This window comes from Stegodyphus dumicola, chromosome 8 (genome assembly GCF_044657685.1).
Source record: "Stegodyphus dumicola isolate Sdum_Otavi_A_Nest chromosome 8, ASM4465768v1".
In the NCBI taxonomy this organism is placed as follows: domain Eukaryota; kingdom Metazoa; phylum Arthropoda; class Arachnida; order Araneae; family Eresidae; genus Stegodyphus; species Stegodyphus dumicola.
This window is the reverse complement of record NC_140775.1, coordinates 58,447,739-58,473,162: the sequence shown is the minus strand read 5'-3', so window position 1 is coordinate 58,473,162 and position 25,424 is coordinate 58,447,739. Positions and strand designations below refer to the sequence as shown.

General features: G+C 32.5%; 1 protein-coding gene across 2 annotated transcripts in view; it reads right to left on the bottom strand.

The window, feature by feature from the left end:
• The window catches only part of mRpL24 (mitochondrial ribosomal protein L24), a 55,731-nt gene that overhangs the window by 11,932 nt on the left and 18,375 nt on the right, over positions 1-25,424 (bottom strand). For both annotated transcript variants that reach the window (XM_035364615.2, XM_035364616.2), the window contains exons 3-4: positions 15,572-15,667; positions 8,235-8,341 (exon numbers count right to left, since the gene is read on the bottom strand). In XM_035364615.2, the coding sequence (XP_035220506.1) occupies positions 8,235-8,341; positions 15,572-15,667 (203 nt within the window). The remainder of the gene's footprint in view (positions 1-8,234; positions 8,342-15,571; positions 15,668-25,424) is intronic.

Here is a 25,424-nt window from a genome sequence, read left to right as displayed (position 1 = left end):
TTATTCATACTGATTACATATATATGTCTATATACACACATTTCAATATTCCTAAATAATATGTTTAACTTCAGCTGAATACTATGACTAATACACTGTTATAGAAAATCCCTAAAAGGTGAACAAAGGTACCGAAACCAAAATAACAAGAAATTTATATTTTATTAGCATCTCTCCACATTAAAGTAAATGTAACATGCCAAATAACAATTATTAAAAGTTCAAACATCAACAATCAGCCTTACTATTTATGAATTTATAGTACTAGTTTCAAAGGTTTTTGTTGGGAATGGCATCAGTATGCTAACGAATCAAAGGCCAGACAGAGACTGACATCAATGGATGCCAGAAAAAATTGAACAGTCTCGGTTTAGATAGCTAAGGATGATGTTTGCACCATGTAGCTAGATAGATATTTCTTATTCTTTTAATTTGTACTTATGTGTAAATAAACCTTTTCCTTAAGTTTAAATGATTTGAAGTGCTTCATTTATGATAAGATAGCTGTTAATTCATCGGGTAGATGACTTAAGAATCCTTTCTGAGCTAGCCATTGTTCGAACGTAACGCATTACATAACATTTGTAGCGCCAACAAGTGGAGTGCGGTAACAGCTAAAATAAATTGAAAATCGAGCTTACACAACTGAAAACTGAACAGAAATGTCTAAGAACTTCCTTTACCACATGTGCAAACAAAATTGATGCAGAACTGAAATCAGATATTCACGATTTGAAGCTACTTTCGGTTCTGGAACAAGTTTAATCGACTTGAAATTTGCCAAAAGGAAGTAACATTGATAATTCTGCAATCTAAAGAAGCTGAAAAGCTATATGAAGAAGACTTCTAAGGAAGTTGAGAGAACTCCATAAAGAAGTAAATTTCTTAAGGTCAAGAAGTCATTCTTGTAAACGATATAATCAACGTGCCCGTCATCGAAGTCCTTCAGTCGCAGTTGCTTTGGACATTTGCTGGTATCATCACCAGTTCAAATTGAAAGCAAAAACATGTACACCACCATGTTCCTTCCAGCGGCAGGTGTAGCGTCAATGTATATTCTGCCATCAACATCTCTTTGCCTATTTATAAGAGACCAAAAATTAAAAGTGAATTTTCTTATTGACAAAGGTTCTGATACAACTTTAATTCCTGCTAACAAATATGAAAAAAGACTTCAATCCAAATTTTTAATACCACCAATGGCACACCCATTCAGGTTTATAATAAAAAATTGTTATCACTTGATTTTAGTTCAAGAAGTTCTTTTTTTATATATATATATATATATATCTATATATATCTATATATATATAGATATATATATATATATTTGTAATATTTCAACTGTCGTTGATGCTGATTTCTTGCATTATTTTAATTTAAAACCTGATATTAGATATTGCCGCTTAATCGATGAATGTATAAAATTGAGCTGCCATGGCATTTTAAATATTACTGAAATTTTTTCTGTAAAAACCGTATATGGTGATAATGATTTTCTGGAAGTGTTAAATGAATTTCCTAATATTACGAAACCCCCATGTGCAAATGAACCTATAAAACATAAAGTCTTTCATCATATTTAAACTTCTGGTTCACCAGTCTTTGCTAAAGCCCGTCGTCTTGCCCTTGACAGTTTAAAAATAGTAAAAACAGAAATTCAATACATGCTTGATTTAGATCATATGCACCCATCGAACAGCAACTATTCCTCACCACTTCGTACGGTTCCTAAAGAGGAAAGGGATGAGTGGTGTCTTGTTGCCGATTATCGCGCTTTACATGGCCAGACTGTAAAAGATCGGTATGCTACTTCCAGTATAATTGGCTTCACATGTGAACTACACGGTACTAAAATATTTTCTCACATAGACTTAGTAAAAGCTTTTAATCAAATTCCTACTGCACCAAAAGATATCCATAAAACAGCCATTTGTACCCCTTTCAGAAACTTCAAAAGTACTTAAATGAAATTTGGTCTATGCAATGCTTCCAGTATATCTCGATGATTCATTGATGAGGTTAATAGAGGTTTAGATGGTGTTTATGCCTTCATTGATGACATATTGATTGCATCCAAAACTCAAGAGAAGCATATTCATCATTTATGAGCATTATTTGAACGTCTTAACCATTACGGTCTTTCACTAAAACCATGTAAATGCACTTTAGGAGCATCCTCCTTAGATTTTCTAGGTTTTCAAGTTTCCAAAAAAGGACTTTCACCCTTATCTGATCGAGTTGAAGCAATACAAAATTTTGCTAGACCAAATATGATTACTCAACTTCGCAGATTTCTCGGTATGTACAATTTTTACATAGGTTTATTCCCAAGGCTGCTCACATTTTAGCCCTACTTGTACAATTTTTAGAAGAACATACAAGCAAAAGGAAATCTACTTGCCCATCTAAAAACCTGAAAATCCACTCGAATGGACTGAGAAAGCTGAAGCAGCATTTTCAGCAGCATAACAAGCACTTGCTGAAGCAACCTTACCCGATTCCTGGTGCCAAATTGAGTCTGTGGACCGATGCATCAGATGTAGCAATCAGCAACTCTCTTATGCAATTTTCAAATAACAGTTGAGAACCAATGGCATTCCTGTCCGTGAAGCTTAGTCAGTGAAATTGGTCAATGTACAATTGTGAGCAATTAGCTATTTATACATAAATTAAAAAATTTCAACACACGCTTGAAGGTAAACATTTTTCTACCTACACAGATCAGAAATCATTGATATATGCTTTCCAACAAAAGCCTGATAATTGTTCGCCTCATCAAATAAGACATTTGGATTATATATCTCAATTTTTGATGGATATTTGTCATGTAAATGGTAAACAAACCATCATTGCTGATACATTATCTAGGACAGAGATCAATGATATCTCGCTACTGCCTATTATTGATTATAAAAGACTTGCTGAACAGCAACTTCACAATGCTGAAGTGCAACAACCTCTTCAGTCAAATTCATCAGTGAAGTTAGAAAAACACTATTTTCCACTTGAATTTAAACAAATTAAATTTAAATTTTAACAAATACGTATAAAAGTAAAAAAGCAAATTTAAAGCCAAAATTAAAAAAAGCAAATTTAAAGCCAAAAAAATTTAAAAAATATATATGTGTAAACATATAAAAGATTTAAAACTCGAACTAATCTACAATATTTATGATATTGTAGATTATTATTATTAATCTATATGATTAATTTGAAGAACACACTTACTTCTCTTTAAAAACACTTTTGCAGACCCCAACGCCTCATTTAGTAGGTAAGTTAGAATTAAAACTTACTATTTACTTGCTTTAAGTATTTTTTAAAATTTTTTATGTAGTATTTAAGTATTTTCTAGATATGAAATTATATTTTTAAGTATATATTTTTTTTTAAATTGTGAATTAGTTCTTTATGTTTCTTATTGGTTTATATGGTTTATCTAGTTTTTTTTTAGTTTCTTTTAATTGATATGCATATTCGTGTCGGGGAGGTTTCTGTAGACAAGGGATTCTAAAATACATTAGTTTCTAGATTATTTTTTATAAAAAATTAATTTTTTTTTAAATTTAATTTTTAAAAAAAAGTTTAATTTAATACTTGACTTTACTTGCTTGTTTCTCAAAAGACTTCATTAGTAGTTTTCTTTTAAAACTTTAATTCTTAAATGCTAATTTCTAAGAGTACCACTTTATTGGTATTTCTTTTTGGACATTATTCACTTTTTACTTTTGGTTTTTACTTTTACCCTTGCCTGCATGAATGATGAAACACGAATTGAATGATTGGAGAGTTAGGTTTGGAGGCAACTTCCCCTTGATAAGTCTGTCTCCTGCCTGCTCAACAGTCATTCACTTATGCATTTTTAAAAAAATTGTTTGGATTAATTTTAATTTGTTAAATTAGTGAATTTATTTTCATGGATTGGTTTTACACTTGATTTGCTTATGCTTCTGAATTTAATTGATATTGTAGATTAGTTCGAGAATTAAATCTTTTATATGTTTACACATATATATTTTTTTAATTTTTTTGGCTTTAAATTTGCTTTTTTTACTTTTATACATGTTTGTTAAAATTTAAATTTAATTTGTTTAAATTTAAATTTCATTCCTTGCAGCAATGGCACAAAGAATTATTTAATTAAATTTATATTTAAATTTAATTAATTTATTTAAATTTAATTTATTTAATTAAATTCAATTTTTTCTTATGAAACAATTTTCCACTTGAAGATATATACAGTCAAAAGTCGTTAATTTGGACACCCATAATCCGGACCTCAAAGCTACAAACTTTCTGCGCATGCGTCGTGCAGAAAGTACGGCCCTTTATGGCAGCGAATATGCGTGTGCGTATTTAATGTATAACGGACAGTATAAGCTAAGCTGAAATTATCTAATTCAGTTAATGTTGCAGATTGCTTTGTTCCTTAATCTTCGAATTGGATCCGGCTTATTATTTTTTGCAGACTGTTAGAGCAATTTTATAAAAGTAAGCTTGAACTTTCAATTATGTCAAATAGAATTTCCGATATATATTTACTAATATGTAAAGGATTTACAAAGCAAAAGTATGTTTCGAAGTCCATTAAACAAAAAGTGGAATTGCTGCAAAAAATGGACAAAGGCATATCCTTCGTTTATCTAACCATTCCGAAATCTATTTATCAATCTCACGCTGCTCTGCGGCTGGGGGGGGGACGCCACGGCACGCAATTAATTGGAAGTTGATCTGTTAGCACTATCCTTATCTTCAGGGCAGATGTTTTTATTTTATATGGCTTATAATTCCTTACTAAATGTAGTATTTGATCTCGATGTACTCCATCTTTGATATGATTTAAATCAAATTCCTCATCATTATAATTCGCTTTCAATAGTGAAGAAAGTGACACAGAGGATATTGAAAACGAAAAAATTTTGATTGACAAATTAGTCGGTATTCTCGACACAGCAATTATAGGACTTCAACAGCGGAACTTTGTAAGTAAACAAATAAATATTAAGCTTTTTTTTTTTTGTAAATTTTGATACCCTTTAGATCATAATTGTTCTTTATTTCATAAATTACGGTTTCATATTTCTAATTTTATAATTTCTGCATGCCATCTTACCAGACTTAAACTGATGATCTATAATCCGGAAAAATCGATAATCCGGAATCGCCGAAGTCCCGACGAGTCCGTATTAACGACTTTTGACTGTATACCTATTTTGTGACAAACCAAACTCAACATCCTCGTAATTTTGTTCCTAAATCTTTTAGACAAATAGTTTTTGAAATTTGCATTATCTTTCGCATCCTGGAAATTCAGCTACCACTAATTTAATTTCCAAAAGATTCGTTTGGCCTGGTACGAGAAAAATCAAAGTTCAAAGAAGTGCCAAATGCCAGCAAGCTAAGGTCTTTAAACATACTAAAGCTCCGACTAGCACATTTGTTCCATCTGACGCCTGTTTTTCTTACATACACTTAGACTTTCTTGGACTTCTACCACTCTTGCAGAGCAATCAATATTACGTGACTATTATTGACAGAGTCACCTGATGGTCTGAGGTTATTCCTACGTCAGATATATCTGCTGAGATGAATGCAAGAATCCTTTTGCACAGTTGAATCTCTAGATTTGGAACGCCCATCACAATTACAACAGATCAAAGATAAATTTTGAATCATTAATTTTCGAGAAATTACAAATATGCTACGCAGCCACAGAATTCATTCAACTTCACCCCTCAAAACAATGGAATGATAGAAAGATTAGACCGACAACTCAAAAGTGCTCTTACAGCTCATGAACACACTAAATGGACAGAAAGCCTACCATTGGTGTTATTAGGATTACGAACGGAATACAGAAGCAATATTAACATTTATTGACTAATTTCTATCATATTGTCATCGAACCACATTAAGTAAAGTAACGGAAAACAAAAACAGTTCAGTTTGCAGAAACAAGAACGGATTACGATGAAATTGCACAAAAGCAGCAGTTGTTAATCGTGTCCAGGACAATGTAGGGAAAGGTGCTCCAAGTGACCACCCACATTCACCTGCAAAATTTCAAGTCAATGAACAGTGTGTTCAACAAAATCATAACTGATCACTTGTGAGGCTTAGCACATGAAGTGTTATGGTGTTCTTCAACATTGCAACACGTTCACGATGCACCAGACTTTTTAAATAGCCCCATAACCAGAAATCACATGAAGTTAGATCGAGCAAAAGTGGTGGCCATGGATTAGGAAAGGATCGATTAATATCACATTCCTCTGTGAAGTGTTGGGGCAATAGCGCCTTTATGAAAACATGGATATGTGGGAGCGCACAATCCTGCAGGAAAATGGTTGATGTTTGGACTCGCCTTTGCTGTCCTTATACAAAATTGTGCATAGCCCTTATACAAAATTTCATTGCATTGCATTTGCCTGTTTGTGCTGTAGGATGCCGTTTATACGGGAAGTTTAATTATAACCACCTGGTACTTCATAAATATTTGACACTCTGTTTTAAATTTACACATATACACTATCATTTGTATCATATATTTTGTGATTTTGTAACATTTATTCAAATATTTTCATTTGCATCGTTTCCTTCGTCACCTGGGGAAATCTTTGTAGTGAACACATTCTAGTTCAGGAGGAGTGCTGTAGTTGCGGCACAATAAACGTTTGCAGCATGCCATGGTACCGACGGCCTGTAAAGGTACATGTGACAGGCCCACCTTTACTAATTTTCTCAAGAATGGTTCAAGGATGAATGTCGCCGTGAATCCATACCAGAGAGTAACCTTTGGAGACTATAGGGTAATTTCAATATGGATCCGTGGATTTTTCTTAGCCCAAATGTGGCAATTCTGTGTGTTGACTGTCCCATTGGGGTAGAAATGAGCCTCGTCATTCCACAGAATATTCCAAGGCCATGACAGATCAACAGTCATTCTGTTGAGAAAACTGACTGCGAATGAGAGATGTTGTCCCTATCAAGCAGCTCCTGGGTATGGAGGAACTTGTATGGGAAGTAATGAATTATGTTTCTGAGTACCTTCTGGACACTGCTGTAAGAACAGCCTGTCTGTAGAGAAACTGAAACTGCATGTGTACTACTGCCCCGAAACTCTGATGTCTGTGCATCAACAGCTACCTCGACGGCATCAACAAGTAGCAGTGTGACATTTTTAGGGTCTCTTCCAAGTTGAACTCCTAATTTCTCCATCTCTTCCAATCTCTTAAAACACAGTTCGGATTTCTTTAGTAGACATTGGTCCACGCAGTAGTAGGTTCTTTATACGACAAAATTCATGAACTGCAGCAGAAGCCTTCTTCTTGTTTTCATAAATAGCTTCACCTATAACACACGTTCAACTAAAGAGACCATCATCAGTCCAACTGGAAACATTGACTTAAACATGACAACATCTGCAACTGTTTTATACCCTAACCTGTTTTATATATAGCCTCCTCTCTTTCCAAGCATGCAAATCTCAATATTTTTCTCCTACAACTGACAGCTTTTACCGGTTTTGCATTTTATTACTCATAATTCTTGTTCTGAGTTGTTAATATTGTTTCTGTATTCCGTTTTGGTCGTTTAATGCGTTAAATTTCATGTTTCCCGAAAAGGCGCCCTCTGGTTGACATTTTAGAACTACATTTTTTTCTTGAAATTCCGTGAGTGCATCTTGTGCATAGCCTTTATACAAAATTTCATTGCATTGCATTCGCCTGTTTGCGCTGTAGGATGCCGTTTATACGGGAAGTTTAATTATAACCACCTGGTACTTCATAAATATTTGACACTCTGTTTTAAATTTACATATACATTTGTAACATTTATTCAAATATTTTCATTTGCATCGTTTCCTTCGTCACCTGGGGGAATCTTTGTAGCGAACACATTCTAGTTCAGGTGAAGTGGCGCTGCAGTCACTCTTCCCCACTCCCCTTAACTCACTGCTATGTCAGTGGACAAGCCACTGGAGCTCGAAACTGTATGCACTCTTCTGCTAATATTATTTGTGTTGTAAATAAATACTGTTTTATAAAAATGCAGGTGTTCATCTCATAGCTGCATCTAGGATAACAGCATGCACATAGCCACTTCCAGCACCACAGCAAATATGAATTCTGTTTCATTAATTTTCAATATTAAATAACAAGAGCATGATATTAGGGAAGAAAAGTGAATAGAAATTTTCAGCTTTACTTTGCATGCACTGTGTAACTTACTTATCAGATGGATCAACAAGAGCAACTTCACGAGTTACCAACAAAGGTTTCTCTTCTTTAACAAGGGATTTAGGCATTCCATGCACACCACCAATGTGCCTATAACCCTAAAGATAATAATTTCATTTGAACAAAATGCAGAGAATGCAAAAATGTTTCTTACACATCAATATTTAGAAATTTTAAACAACTGAAAAATGAAATTACTAAAACATTTACCCAGAAAAATGTGATGAAATTTTTACATATTTTTATTATAAATGAGATCTTACTAATTATTCAAATTATAACTTGAAAGGAAGAACCAAACAAAATTAATTGTAAAGACATCAATTTTAGTTTGAAACTACAACAAGTTCATTACAAGGTCCAAAAGTCCATCAGATAACATTGATAGATAGCATGTTAGACAATCTTAATGTGCTTCTATGATAGTTTTTTTAAAATTACATTCAGATTCACTATCTCTTTAATTCTGGAATTAAATGTTTTGCAATATAAAAATTTTACATATCTCATTATTTTAAATTTTACTTTGAAAACTGTGGCAATAAATACATCAGTAAATTTTTTTCATATTTTTTCTTTTTCTGCATAGTAATTATGCATCTTTAGTCTTACAGATATAATTTTTGTGCCCAAAATGATATATAGATCTGTGCTTTATTTTTCATGGGAACTAAACATTAAGTTCATTGATGTGTTAGTCTTTCAAAAACTGACTTATGCAAAATTCTGCATAGTTGCAATATATTTCACAAAAAAAATCAGATATGAATCATGCATACTTACATTATGTTTCATCACACAATACACAGTGCTTACACAGCAGTGCAACCAGCTTAGTAGAAATTACCAAATTTTCAAAATGTTTCAAACTTAGCCATATAACAAGCATGCGCATGCTTGTTATATGTTATATGAGTATATGGAAGTTAAATCTTCAGTTTTAACAAACAGCATCAAAATTTTCATGGGCCTTCTTTTAGTTAATTCAAGATCCAACAGTTTTATAGACAAACTGCAGTTTTTTTTTTTTTTATTATTTTTTATTTTTACCTTAAATTCAATTCTAAGACATGTGCTTGTGGGAAAGGATTGCAATGGGAAAAACTGAAGTAAACTTATTCAAAAATACAACACTGTGGCAAAATGGCTACAAGGAACAATTATTTCAAATCTGTTAAAGCTACTACCACACAGAAGTACCAGATGAGGGGTGGGATACTAGAAGAAAAGGAAAAAAAAACAACCAGAAGGAAGGGGGGAAAGCTTCCTCATAGGTAAGTTTATTTATTGATATTTAAGGATAAACACCTAATTAAAGTTAAAAATAGGTATGTAATAGTAAATATAAAATAAGCAGGCAATATATATATTTGTTTGCAATAGTATGTGATCATTCTTTTTCTTCAGTATAAAATTACCAAATTGCATCGAGCTGGTTGCACTAATATGTAATCAGCATTCAGTATACAACATTAAAATTTTGAAAAAGCGAATTAAACCAAGATATATTTGCTGTAATTCACTTGTAGAATTTGCTAACAGAAATATACTATTTGCATGTAGTTAACTCTGAGTAGGCAGAGTACTGGTCAACGAGAAGCAACATATATATTTTTTTGTTGTTGTTGTAGTTTTTTTCCAAAAAGAAAGAGTGGACACAGAAAAGTTAGAGTGAAATATCATGTTTCAGTATAATTTGCCAGCTCTATATAGTTTTAAATGCTATTAATTTTATAAAACATTATAATTACATGAAGGAATTTCATCATTACATCGAGGCAATTTGAGGTCAGAAAAATATAAAAAACAGTTGCCAAAATCAGCCAATGCAATTTTAGTTACTGATGGCACAAGTTATATACATCACAAGACAATAAATAAAAAGGAACTTGTGTACATTTGGCAAATTAATCACATTCAGAAATACTCTGTATTCCAAAATAACTTAAAATATAATCTTACACTGGAAGTTGATTTTACAGAATAGTAAAAGTATGCATTTTGAAAAAAAAAAAGTCATGGTTTTTCCTTCTCAAAGAGAAAATTCCAGCTTAGGTTCCTGAATTTTATGTTTTAACAGGATAATTATTCAAAATACAGCTTTATCAGCAACAGATAGTGTGGGAGAATTTTAATTGATGTGATTTAGTAAATCCATATAAAGATGCATGACTTAATATTTGTCCAATGGTAACAGATACTTTTAAAGATGCATTACATAATATTTTTTGTAATGAAGTGGATGTTTAATTTCTTTTTTTTTAACCTTTACGGAATTTAAATATTTCAAGCATAAACTTATTGCTTCGATCATCCCTTTTCTATTCCTAAGTGAAAATTTAAAGCCAGTAAAAATTTGCTAGATATCTTCAGTGCTCACAAGTGAGCTACTGCATGTATATAAGTAAACTGTGGCCAACTTTGAAATATGAAAAATTGTGAGGTTCACCCACTGAAAGCCACAAGTTTCCAGGATGTTTTCATGTTGCATGGCAACACAATTTTAAAAGCACTCAAAATTTATTTTAATTCACTTTTTAACATGAATCAGTTTATTCAATTACTTATAATATGATTTTGATGTAAAATACATTAATGTTTAATTACACATTCTAAATTTCACATTCTTGGCTAATTTTATTTTGTAATCATCTTACTTCATGATCTTAAAATTTTATGCCGAGAATATTCTTAGCAGGGAGAAAAGCTTTATCAAAGTACTTTTAAATATGAGAGAAATAAAATTATTTGCATTGCCAAAAATTTAATTAAAAAAATATGCATATTTTAAGTTTCATTAATTCAATGATGAAACTTAAATTGTGCACATTTTATTTGTACAATTTAATATTATTTCTGAAAAATATTTTCCCTGGTAATAGCTAAAAATTAAAAACCCAGGAATAAAATAACAGAATTAGAATTCATGTTGAACTAGCAGTGTTTAGCAATCTTATCTACTTCTTCCCTGGTTGGCACTTTAGCAATAAGATAATGCACAGCAAAGCCTCATGCTTCTTGTCTAACATACAAGGGTGGTTATAATTAACACTTTACGGACCGGTAGCCTATTAATCGGCTTTTTATTGCCAACGCCTACCGACCGATAGCCTATTAATCGGCTCTTCATCACCAACGGCTACCGATCAATCGCCTATTAATCGGCTTGTTTTAGCAATGCCTGCCGACTGATAGCCTATTAATCGGCTTTTTTTCACCAACGCCTATCGACAGATAGCACATTAATCACTTTTTCCTCGGGGCTACCTAAAAATAGCCTATCAATCGGTAGCCATGGCGATAAACAATTGCCATTTGCTATATCATCTGCATTTTATTATTAGTATTGAGGAACATTGCTCACTTGCGTTAAGTGCATTGCTTTGTAAACTCCCACATTTTCACACCGTTTTTAAAAAAAAATTACAGTTCACGATGAGCGAAAAAAATGGTACTGGAGAGTTTTATTCAGACGATTTATCATATTGTCCTGACAGTTATTTAGAACATGAAGAATCTGTGGCTGAGCGGCCGGTCGGACTTGCATATGCTGTTGAACTGCTAGCGGTCGGTAAAGTGTTAAGTTACACTTTGAAATGGTCACAAAAGGAAAACTACTGGACAAAAATATTATCAAACTTGATAATCGTATAAAGAAGATCATAGGAATTTATTTTCCGCACAAAAAAGAACAGTTCAAAAACTCACCACCAGGGCATAATGGCACTGTATGCAATATTGTTAAAGGAAACAAGGGTTAGAATCTAACTTAACCTTTTGTTACACAGGTTTAACATGTTGTATACCCTTAAGAAACATTTACCTAAAAAAACTACTATTTAAAGGAGATAAAAAAGTCGAATGCACCATCCATGTAATGGAGAAATCTGTCCATGAAAACCACAAATTAGAGATTAGAAAATGTGAAATTGCAAATCACTTGCAAAAGTATGCTCATTCAGGAAATCGTTTGCTTACAAATCGCTCATGTTATCTATCCATTTCCATTGCATTCTTCTAAAGTCAGTTTGGTATGGTATGGCAGCTAGTTTCATAATTGGACCATTTTTCTTTGAAGAGCAGTTTGCAGCTGGACCTATTACATGCACTGTGATTGCAGCTTGCTTAGTCACCCCAGTCACCAGACCTCAACCCCTGAGAGTTTTGGCTATGGGGTTATCTCAAAAGCACAATTTATAGTTATAATCTAAACAATTTGGTGGAATTGAAAGATGCAATACACCGACATGTCCGTAACATGTTTTAGAAACATGTAAACATGTAAACTTTGTAACATGTTTTAGAAACGATTAAACATGTTTTAAATCGATGTCTTCATGTCTTATTTTGTTTAATAATATTGCATATAGCGCCATTTCCCCCTGGAGGTGAGGTTTACTTTTTTATGTGGAAAATAAATTCCCATGACCTCCTTTACATGATTAACTACATTTGATAAAATTTGGTCAGTAGCTTTCCTTTAATAACCATTTCAAAGTGAAACCTTAATTATAATCGTCCTGTATGTCATGACAATGGGGCATTTGGCAACATACTTATCTGCTGTCATATGAACAGCAGACCATAGTATTTCATAAACAACTGAGCTTGGTTTTTTTTTTTTTTTTTTTTTTAAATAAGAAATCTAGAAAAACAAGATTTTGAGATGCCAGAAATCACATAATAAAATATTAAACTAGACAACAAAAATTACTAGGAATTAAAAAAAGGGGGGAAACTGTGTACTCATATGTGAATCATGTGCAGTATACACTGGTTACAATTTTATTTTCTATCCCAGGCTGAAGAATTTTCATAAAATGAACATAACACCTGAAAATGTCTTTAGGTTATTATAAAATGAGACTGAATTTCAGAAATATTTAAATGTGATAGTTAAAACTTACTTCCCTAGAGGGGGCACTTACATAATTTGAGAATTTTTGCAATTGTTATTAAATTAAAATATTTTCTCATCTGAGAAAGATAAATGGTTATATTCATCAATAAAAAAGTTCTCAAACGTAAAACAGCAATGAATTGATATATGTTCAACACATACTGTCATATGTGCTTGCAGCACTATGATTTAAATACTGATGGCTTTTGCTATAGCACTGCCCAATTACTGAAATATATTACAGATAATTTGTTCCCATATGTTTCATCAGCAGTTATCAATAAACAATCATCGAGGGGGCTGTTCAACATAAAATGTGTCAAATATCCTTTGTAGTAGCCACCTCTAAAAGATGATTTACTTGCTGCAACAGGTATTTAACATGAACAGTGATGTTCTCTATAATAATCACTTCTACAAAAGTCCAAAATTATCTGGAACTAAGGATTAACACACTAAGAAGGATTTAACAGATAACTGCTAAGAACAAAAAAGTAAAAGAGATGGAAGAAAATAAAAGTTTTAAAATATTTCTTTTTCAATTTACTGCTTTGAAGCCAAACAATATCATGATCTTTTTTATTTATTTGCATTATAATGAATTATTTGCTTCATTATCTTTCTTCAATTAAGAAATCTTGTATTTCCAGATAGTCTGGCTATGAGGCTTCTGGCGAACATCAGATCCACTTGATCTGCCAATGGACAAATGAATGCAGAATCAAGATAATATTAGCCCTAACAATTGCAAAGCTTTAGCGAATACACAGATAGTAGAGTTACTAATTTTAATTTTCTCACAAAATTATAAATCATAATAATTTATAATTATAATTTAAATTATGCTCCTAAAATTATACACCTAAACTAATTAAACACCTAAAAGTTATTATAAATTATACACCTAAAAGTTATTCATGAAACGAGAAAACTAATTTCATTTTATGAAATACTGAGATTCCTAAATTAGCTTTCCTAATTAACACGAAAATAAACTTTATAATACTAGATCATGAAAAGCTAGCAGAATGAACAATTTCAAGGTTTAGAGATTAACATTTTACATTTAATAAATATTGCAATTATATTTTCTAAGTTTAAAAAATCTAAATGCGCCAGTCTCTAGCAACCACTTACATACTTTTTTTCTTTAGTTTTAACAAGCAACATCAACATTCTCGCACACATTTTGTTACATTCTAAGAATTTAATGGTTTTGATAAACAAATTGTACATTTTTTGTCTTAAAACTCAATTTTAAAACGTACATTTGTAAAATTTATCTGAAAGGACAAAATTGTGGTACACTTCTGCAGGAATGCTATATTTTGCCACAAAATCACTAAACGGAACAATTTCACTGAATACATTCTCTAGGAAGTTTTCACCAAAACAAAAGAATTTAAGTAAGTGCCATAGTGCATTTATTGATTGATATTTTATAACCAAAACTTAATTAAAATGAAAAATATACATGCTATACAGATACATAGATAGTAACAGAAATAATTTTTTTCTATAATGAGTCACCATTCTTTTTTTTTTTTTTTTTCTTCCCTGTAAAAATTTGCCAGACTGTACCATAGTTGGAGCCTTATTACTTGAGTACAGTACAACTCCAATTATCCAAACTTCTATCCTAATTGCTTTCAGAATCATCTGAAGAAGTGAAGAAAAAGGAGAAAAAGGAAAAAGAAGCTCAAGAAAAGGAAAGCGAAGAGACAGGAGAAGATGAAGATGATGTGTCACTTGAGGAATTAAACATTCTTTGAAAATTTCTGGATGTTCAGAAGTTAGTGCTGAGGATACAGCAGAATGGATGGTGTGTGTGCATCAGACCCTGGGTTTCAAATTCTAAATGATGATGAACTTACTGAAAGTGTCGAGGAAGAAGATGACCTTAAAGTCAAAGCTAAAGCAGACACAGTACCATAAGCTAGTGAAGCATTTACCTCTGCTGAAGTGGATGGAGCGTCAGCCCGAGTGTGACCACATGCAACTTCTCATTTTAAGTAGATGAGTGAATTGGCTGCCCGAAAATAGATGATGACAGTCAAACAGCTTACTTTGACCAAGCTATTCAACAAGCAATGACTCTCAGCACTTGTAAGTACAGTACAGTGTGGTATATAACATGTATGTATAAGTGCTGCCTTTTCATTTTAATTGATTAAATCCTCTTTATCTTTAAAAATATTTTTTTCTCCCATTTTCAACATACAGTAATTAATTAAAGTGTACGTAGACCCTTTCTTTGTATTTTTTATTATTCGAATGGGGTCCGGTAAAAATTGATTCAGATAATTCAAGTTATACTGTACTAAATAATGCGTTACTTAGAATAAGACTTTTAGTATTAAATTAAAGCTTAAGTAAATAATCCATGATTTCATACAAATCCAAGAATGAAGTCCATATCACAACTTACACAATTAAGTCCTTCAACAGTAACCCAGTTTCTTTCCACAACAATGTAATTAACAATTCCTTGCTTTCCTTTGTCTTTTCCAACCAAAATTTCAACCTAGAAAAATTAAAATACTTTATTATATTGAACTATTAATTAGATAAATATTAACTACAATGCAGCATGCGTGTATATTTATTTACCTATTATGCTCCTGGTATTAATGATTTTGTTTTTCTGAGTTTTTTTGCCTCCTTGACAGTTAAGATATCAGAATTAATAATTAATTTATTTCTCATAATTTGAGATTCATATTTAAAATTTCTCAAAAATACTGAGATTAAAAAAAAATTTGAGTTAAATAATATCTTTCAACAAATAATTAGTTCATTAATTTATCTGATGTTCAGTTAATTTTAAAAAAAGATATAATTCTACGTTCAATAATTCAAATAATTCATTCTTAATAATTCATTTATTAAGTCTTAATAAGAACTTTATACAGCTTTCTTCTTGACAAAACTTCTTTACAATTTTCTTCAACAATAAATTTGTTTGAAAAGAGATCTAGGGCATGAAACATTTAATGGAAAAAATATTTAAAGCAACGACAACAGTCGAAATAATAATACAGTTCCAGGGTTGAAAATAATCGGTTAAAAATTAAGATTCATTTTTATACATTGTATTTGATTTGGTTTATTTTGATTAACCCTCTGACTGCTTAATTCGTAAACCGAAATCGCTTCAAAAATTGTGGGTGGTTTTTTTTTTTTTTTTTTTTTCTTTTTTTTTTCAATATTTTAAATCTATATATATTGGAGAATTGAAAAATGCATTTTTCCTTTCTAGAAATTTGTTTTATATATAGATTTTCATCATGAGAAACAAGTTGCCAGAAAAACCAATTTCAGATGTTACCACCCCAAAAAAATTTGTTTAACCCGCGGAAAAGCGCGTGGGGTGTATCATACCACAACCCTACGTAAAAGTGGAATATTCCTCACTTGCGAAACTGAAATTCTGTGCTGTATTCAGTAGCTGAGTTTCTAGTTGTGGTTGACGTTTAGAACCGCTTTTTCTTTGCCTGCATGTTTCAGAAAAAGATTTATCGGTATTTTGTTGGAACCTCGGGTATGACACACCCCATGTGCCTGTCCGCGTGTTTTTCTGACTGAATATTTAGTTCAGAAATTTATTTCTAGAGTGTAACAGTAAATAATTCTACTCGCAAGTGATTTTAAAGTACTTGACATTAAATTCTTAAAAATTTCTAACCGCATTATGATAAAAAGAATGACTCCCTATGAATTGGAGATGCAACGCCTGTGAGATTTACTACAAATATTTGAAAGCGATGAAGACTGCATTTCGGAAAATGAAGATGAAACTAGGGATATTTTCTACACTGTTTTGGTTTCGATAAGATAAAACATTAATTCCTAATGTTCCTAAAAAAAGGGAAAACTGTTCTTATGCTTATATAACGATTATATAACATTATATAACGATCATACTATAGATGATACTATTGGAGAAAATAAAATGTCAGGAATTATATGTTTTTATAATATGACTAAAGGAGTAGTGGATATGGGGGATGAAATGTCAGCCAATTATTCAATTGCCAGAATAACCAGGAGGTGGCCAATGGTAATTTTCTTTCCTGCACTGATAGTTGCTGTAATAAATGCTTGAATTATATTACATTCAACTGCTAATCCACCAACCAGAAACAGAAGTCTGTTTTTGAAGGACTTAGCATTACAATTAATGAAAAAAAGTATTGAACAAAGAATCAGAGATAAATACTTCACCAAGAAACTGACGTACTGCATGCAAACCAAAAGCAGAACTTTCGACGAAGAATTAAAACGAATACACGAAATTCGAAATAACTAAATATGAAAGATGTGATAAATTGCCCTTGCGCCAAGGACAGAAGAACGTGAATGCAATGTTTAAAATGTGAAAACATTCTGTGCCAAGAACACATGAATGTATTTCGTTCAAAGTGTGAAGAAATAAAATAAGCATTGTGTATTAGAGATGCAATGAAACTTAGAGGCATGATGTTTATTTTTTTATTAATCTTAACTCTAAGATTATTTTGGAAATTAAGTTTTGGAAACCCAATTATTATTCACATATTTATAATACACGAGAACAAGAAAAACAGCTTTAAAACTAAATAAAACTATTTTTTCGTACTTTAAATATTGGGGTATGTGATACCCCACGCGCCCACTCTAGTAACTTTTCTTGGTGCGACTTCTGCCAGGTTAAATAAATTTCTGTCGAATTACAGTTAATTTCTATTTATTGCATAATATAAAAAAGTAAAACATATAAAATTTAAGAAAATATAAAGCACTGAAGAAAAATACCTTAGAAATGAAGTTTAGTATGTTAGAGTTTAAAACAGGGTTCAAGGCAAAGTTCAACTTCACAGTCAGTGGCGTAGCAAGGGGGGGCAAGGGGTGTATGATGCCCCGGGTGCCGCTCTCAGAGGGGCGCCAAATGTTCTCCAAACAAGATTTTCATCATATCACTGTTTTTTGGGGGGGAGGGGCACCAAAAAGGTATTTTGTCCTGGGCGCCAGTTATGCTCGCGACTTCAATGTTTACAGTCTTTGCACCAGATTCAATAAATCTAATTAATAATCAATCTAATTATTCATCTAATCAATAAATCTAATTATTAATCTAATCAATAAATATAATTAATAATTCAATAATTTAATTAAATAATCAAGATAATTGCTGAATGTTTTCTAGCAGCAATTTCTGTAAGAAAAAAGTGGCAAAAAATGGAGTTTGAGCGGTAATACCACGTGCCTTCAAACGCCGCAATTTAGTGGACAACTAACGATATCCATTGGCCGAAACATAAACTAAACGTTTAATACCATATATAATTTATTTCAGTGGTTAAACAGGGGAAAAACGGTTTGCACTTCTCAATAAAGGAAGAAAAACACATGCCCACGGAAATCGCACGATGAGCAGATTTTGCTACATTTGAGTTGCCCATGGAAATTGCGGGATGTGCAGCCAGAGGGTTAAAGCAAAACGCTCGAGGGCTATCTGCCTGAAGGGAGGGATGCCTTCATGGAATACAATCTAAAGGAAAATGGCTCATACACACATTACACATGAGAAATACAATGAAAATGGCCATAAAGCTGGAATTTGAATCACAGACAGATCTACCAGTGTTGAGTGATTTTACCGCTCGGCTGCTGGCAGTTTCATTTTTAAAATGTAAAACACATTATCATTCACAAAAAATATAGATATAAATCACACAGGATATATATGTGTTTGTGTCTTTCTTGTTATGTCAGGGATATATTTTTAATCAGTTTAAGAGTAGCCTCTAAATTTGAATAAGATATGTTTACAAGAACATCTTTTAAGCTGGATCTAATCTTAAGTCTTCAGCGGCTTTAAGCTGATATCTTTGATTTAACATCTTATGTTTGGATTTAACCTTAAGTCTTCAATACCTTTAACCTAATATCTTTAATTTACCACTTTTTTTGGTATGTAATTTCCATATTTGGCAAATAGCAATAAACTGTGATCTTATCATAATAAACAAAATCCCTGTACATGAGAACAGTACGAACTACTGAAAACAGAGAAATATTTTAATCGAAATAAACTGAACATAAGAATCAAATTATAAACATTTAGAATATAGGAGAAATGAATCTAACATTATATTAATGTTTATCAACTAAGTTACTCGATTGCATTAGTGACTGGAAGATGAATTTTTCAGACATTATAACAGGGTAATATTAATCAAAAGATGACAACAATGTTAGAGGATCAGAATGTAATCCATCCTAGAGCTATTACAATGGTTAATATAGATTTACAAGAATATAAAAGCCAAACCAAAAGAGATGGTGTGCATAAATGACCACACACAAATCAGACAAAAAGCTAAAATAAAGATGTTGCATCAATAAACCACTTATATCATTCAGGTTTATTTACATGGAAAGAAAATATTATTTCTTATTTCACAGAAAATCTTGAATCGCAGAGAGTCTTCTCAGGAATGGCAGTACATCCACATTTTCCTGTCGACCATGCCTGACAACAAAAACTCTTGCCAAACTGTAGGACTGAAGACTAGTAATGATAAGAATAACATTTCATCACATTCATAAGATCTTTGCTCTAGTTTTATGTAACCATGATCCTTAGTAAGCTAATTTAGTTTTTATACTGATAGATACAAACTAATTGCTATTTTTACACATTTTCCCTTGTGTTTGGGAGGCAAAAAATAATAACATTCTAAAACTGTCTTTTATAGAACAGCAACCTGTGTTTTCAAAAATTGTGAAATTAATCACTTTGGTGAACATATTCGAAGCATTGAAAGATCTGAAGTTTAGCAAAACGATGCAGTAAGATACACCATGCAATCATGTAATTAAATTTTAAGTTTATTTTAAAATGTGAGGTGTCAAAACAATTCTGCAATTTTATATGTTTGGCTTAATAGTTATTTAAATAGCTGAGAATTAAGTAGACTCTTTCAATCTTATATTGTACTGGGGAATAGTAGTTTCGTTGTCTTAGATATGTCACTTGTTTCCATCTAACTTCTGGCCTCTGAATTAAAAAAGTAACCTCAGTTTTTGTCTATCATATCAACTCCTTAAGCTACAGGTCAAACTCTCTTTGTCTTGATAATCATACCAAATATGCATAAAAAGGAAAATAAAAGGAAAACGTACCAAATATACTGCTCACAAAGAATAGTTTTATTCATACAAAAGCTATATATAGTTACTGTAAATTAAATTTTATTCACACAAATAGTAAAGTTTTTTTACCAAGTGGTAAACATACGTATTAAGTGGAAAATTTTTGCTTATGGCTTTTCTGGAGTGTTTAATCTGTGTCTATTGTTACTTGATATTTCAGTAACAGTTAGCCATGAAGATGTACAGCCATTTACCTTCGTACCATTCCTCCATGACCTTCCAATCTTGGTGGAATAGCTCACCCTGCTCATCACTGACTTCACCAAAATTTTTTGGGACGTTATCAAGATGCCTACGTAGAAAATGCTGTTTGATGCTTATGTTCCAACCATGTATTTTGAAGTTCTCCAAAAGTTGCTGGACCATTTTGCTGTAATTCTGTGCTCATGTTTTTCCAAGAAAGTCATTGACAATGTTTTTGAATGCCAACCAAGCATTCTTTAGAAGTTCAGTCATTGTTCCAATGAAATGTTCATCTTCAAAGAGCTGCCGAATCTGTGGACTATCGAGATATTGTGAAAGTCTCTTTCAATTAGCATAGCTTTAGCAAACTGCTCCATGAGACCCAATTTTATATGCAGAGTGGAAATGCAATGTTCTCTCTGTGGACAAGTGGCTGATGTAGAATGTTTGGATCACCAGGTTTCAGGTCAGATTTGGACAGCCAATTAAATTGCACCCAATGCTTCTCACAAGCTCTGCTGTCCCACATACACAGAAAAAAAAAAAAAAAAACAGCCATATTTCTGGCCAAGGAGGAAATAGACCAGTTAAGGTCAACGCAGAGGAGGGACTGATGCATGTGATATTGCAATGATTTTCTTTATATTCTTCATACAAACAAACTGAATGGCCTATTGGGACTGCACCAAATAAATTTCCAATGTGAAAATGGACACACTTCAATCTCCGATCTGAGCTATCGATGAACAATCACCAATGAATTACGTTATAGGATGAAATGCCTAACTCTTCCATTAAACCATGTACATTATAGGAAATACTCAAATCCATCATCAATTCAAAAGTATTGCAGAAATACACTTTCTCTTGATCAAAAGCAGGATATCTTAGCTCTTTTTTCAAGCAAGTTTTCATGCAGTTTTAATGCCAAAAGCTCTGAAGCTTTTTGAACAGTCACAAATCTCAGGCCAAATCCTTCAACTCATGCTGGTCAAATCCCTTACAAACAGAATCATCCTCAATTTCAAACTCAGCATTCATCAGAATCATATTCCTGTATTCCAAAGAGTATTTCCATTCTTTGAAAACTGACACTGGAAGTTCAGCTGAGTGAGACACTGAGCATATAGCTGATGGTAAACTAGAAAACTCTATATTACATTTGTTTTTCTTGTTATATCCTGATGTTTTCACTATATAAAAATAACAACCACTTGTGATCTTTGAGCCCTTGCCAAATCATAAGTATACCAAATGAAAATTTTAAATATGTTCCCTTTGTCCACATCCATAAACTCTCGACATACTGCTTGCACACTTAATGATGGGCCCATGATTTATCGTGATTACTAATTTTCACTTTAAAATAGGTAAAGCAGACTTGCCTGACAAATGTACTGAGACTGGGAATGGTAGGACTGCTACATATCACAAAAAATGAATCAGGGTTGTTTAACCCTTTCTAGCGTACTGAAAATATTTCCTCTATACACATAGAAAAATCGAATGGAAAAGGCTTTATAATTTACTATAGGTTACTTTTAACCTTCTTTATTTATATTAGATTGTGGCACAACAAAAACTAGTCCATACTTATTAGCCATGTTTAGTTTTTAATAACCCTCATTTTTTAAAGAAACCTTTCACATTTTTTTAGGATGTAAAAGGAATTATTTGAAAAGATACTTCCATGTTATTTTCTTCGCTGTATGCTGATCTCTTTATTCTATATTAGTTTAAATTACTACTTTGAAATCTTGCCTAAATTTGAACAATGAACATATGGTGTGCCCAGAGTGGAATCACCGAAACACGAAGACTAGACCAACAACTGTATCTTTGTTTCACTGTAGTATTTTCTTCGGTGAGCTCATTCACAATAGAAAGGTGGGTGCACATCTGTGTTTCATAGCCCCCCCTTTTTTTTTTTTTTTTTGAAGGGAGGTTTGGTTATCAATTATTGGGGTGCTTTCCTGAAGGTCAGGGGTAATTTTATTCATTAGCTCTTTAATTTTTCATGAGAGCAGTTCCCTTTTTTTCCATCACTTTTGTTGAAAGAAGTTTTGTTAGCTCTATGTTTTGATAGTTTTGAGTTGCAGATGTTTATTTAATTTTATTTTACAGTTTATATTTTCTTACTTGTAGATAGAATATTTTTTTATTTTTTCTGATTTTTGATTATTTTGCAAATAGATCAGATAAGGCTGACCATTTCTGAAGCACTGAAAGTGCTAAACGAATTGCCTTCAGATAATGAATCCGATACGGATCCCGGTACATATGCAAAACATGCAATGTTGGGTTGTGCTTTTTCAAAGGTGGTGTCACTTGCTTCGAAAAGTACCACCATGAAAAGAAATAGATGAAAGTGTAAATAGGAAATGTAAATATATCAAGTTTCTTTTTTTCATTTATATGCATGTAATATTCATATAACCTTTTTTGGGAGGTGTAGAGTAGCAGACATTCCCATGTGTAATGCTAAATCTGCTATGGTAATCAGAATCTAGTGTTTTTTTAATTGTAGGCAAAATCTTTTCCTCTATTAAGCGCTCCTCAGCAATGCCCGCTTCAGCGCCCTCTTTGAAGCTCTATTCATTCAGTGAACCTTCTTCAGGCACACATGCAGAATGAAAATGGTATTCGCTATCTTTAAAAAATTTTACCTATGTACTCATGTTGGCCTGATTAGCCTGCCTACCATTTCATTTTTTTTTTCTTTTTGTTGTTGTTGCTTGGTTGTTTGTTGAAATTCCAACTTTAAAAGGTAGTGTGCCAGAAAGGGTTAAGTACTTATGACACAAACTAGCAGAGGCAGACATAAGGTTTGAGTTCATATATAAACAAAACCTTAATACTGCTAACCTTGTATACATACAAAAACATGGACTTCGCATCAAAATGCATTTCACTGTATAACAGCAATATATGTCTCACTACAGAACTGAACTAGTCTACAAAAGTATACACCTGTTGCTGGTCTCCTACGGTGTCATTCACCTGGCGCCAATCGGAGGGTTTATGTCAGCCAACAGGAGAGCAGTAATACTTCTTATCATCCATGCTCCATGCTGTGGAGAGTGGTCACATTGACATAAGGTGTACAGAAAAAACTTGACATGGTAGAAGAAAACTAGTTACAGCTTTGAAATCAGAATGCATATTTAATTCTAAAAGAGATCAAAAATCAAACTCAACAGAATTTGTGTTACAAATTGTTCCCCATTGTTATTCAGTCTATAACCATTATTCCACATGCATTATACTGCATGATAATATATCTTCTCACCAGTCAAGAACCATTTTGTACAGTTCCTTCTGCCTGAAAATAAGTTAATTAATAAATTCTGCATGTTCTCCAGATTTCTCTTATTGCATTTATTTTCACTTCCCCAAAACTAAAATTGCTTTTCAAAGGAAAGTTTTACTGTGACATGGAAGATATAAAATGAATGCAAGATCAACTTTTTTAGCCATGTAAAAAACAAACCTCTACAAATTTTCTCTTTAAATACTTGTCACATTGTCATTAAAAGAAAGCTGCATCAGTGTACTTTTACAGTGTCTCTATTTCTTTAAATACCCACTGAATACTTAACTGACATTTAGTGACTGTCTTTAATCCTCTGAATGGCATGGGTTTTTGGATGTGTCATTAAGACCTGTATCTAAAGAGGCTTTATTAGCTAAATTTGTATGTTTACCTATTTTCTCTATTTTCATAAACTTACATTCATTAAGATGACATTTATATTATTAATGAAAGTAAAAAAGCAAAATATCTTAAATTATAAGCTAGCATATACCAAGTAACAAAAAATCGCATGACTGGATAATGAGGGCCATGGCGCTCAGAGGGTTAATAAGTGGTGTGGGAAAATTTTTTCTTCAGTCAGGTGTTTGAACATGCTACAAGATGACACTTACAGGATGTTTCTCCTTTCAGGTGTTCAAACATGCTAACAAGATGTCACTTGCAGGAAAAGCAACAAGGTGAATTGATAAAACACTTTTATCTAAACAGGAAAAATGCTAATCAAGCAGTGCAAGTTTATTGGCAAAATTATAAGCTAAATGAAGTCCATGTTCCTTAAAAATTGTCCATGATTTGGTAAAAAAAGTCTGAAGAAACTGGATACACAAGTGATAAACCATGATCCAGACCAACATATGTTTAAGTTGTTGAGTAAGTATATAATATAATTACTGCAGGTCCATGGCATACTACACGAAGTGCTGCCTGCAGGTTTAGATGTACCAAAAACAACAGTTCTCAAGCTTTTGAGCTCTGTTCTGAGTATGTTTTCTAATTGATTCCAGTGCATCTAGACAAGCTGAAGACAAGCAACAGAATGTCAACTTTGTGAATTTTTTCCTCATCAGATATGATGAAGATAGCAGGTTGCTGCTTCAGATATTGTGGATGGATGCACCTCATTTCTCCTTAGCTAAGAATGTAAACTCCATAAACTGTGTTCATTGGGCTGATAAAAATCCTCATGATGTGGCACCAGCACATTTATACTAAGCTAAAGTGACTGTGTGATATGGCACTGTAAGCACATTCATTCCCCACCCATACCTCTTTGAAGAGGTCACTTCCATTGGTATGAAAATGTGGTCCAACACAAGTATTCAGTATACAACAATGTTGCAGAATTACATAATTCCAGAACTAGAGTAGTGAAATATCATTAATGACATTGTATGGATGCAAGACAGTGCTCCTCCATCATTGCCATGTGTTTGCAAGTGCTACAACAGTAGCCATCTTCCATAACTTTGCAGTTTTGTGGCTACCATGACCCCCTGACATCACTCTGATGGATTTCTAGTTCAACAGTTGTCTAAATTCTAAAGAGTACACATCAAATCCATAAGATTTGTCAGAGTTGGAAGAT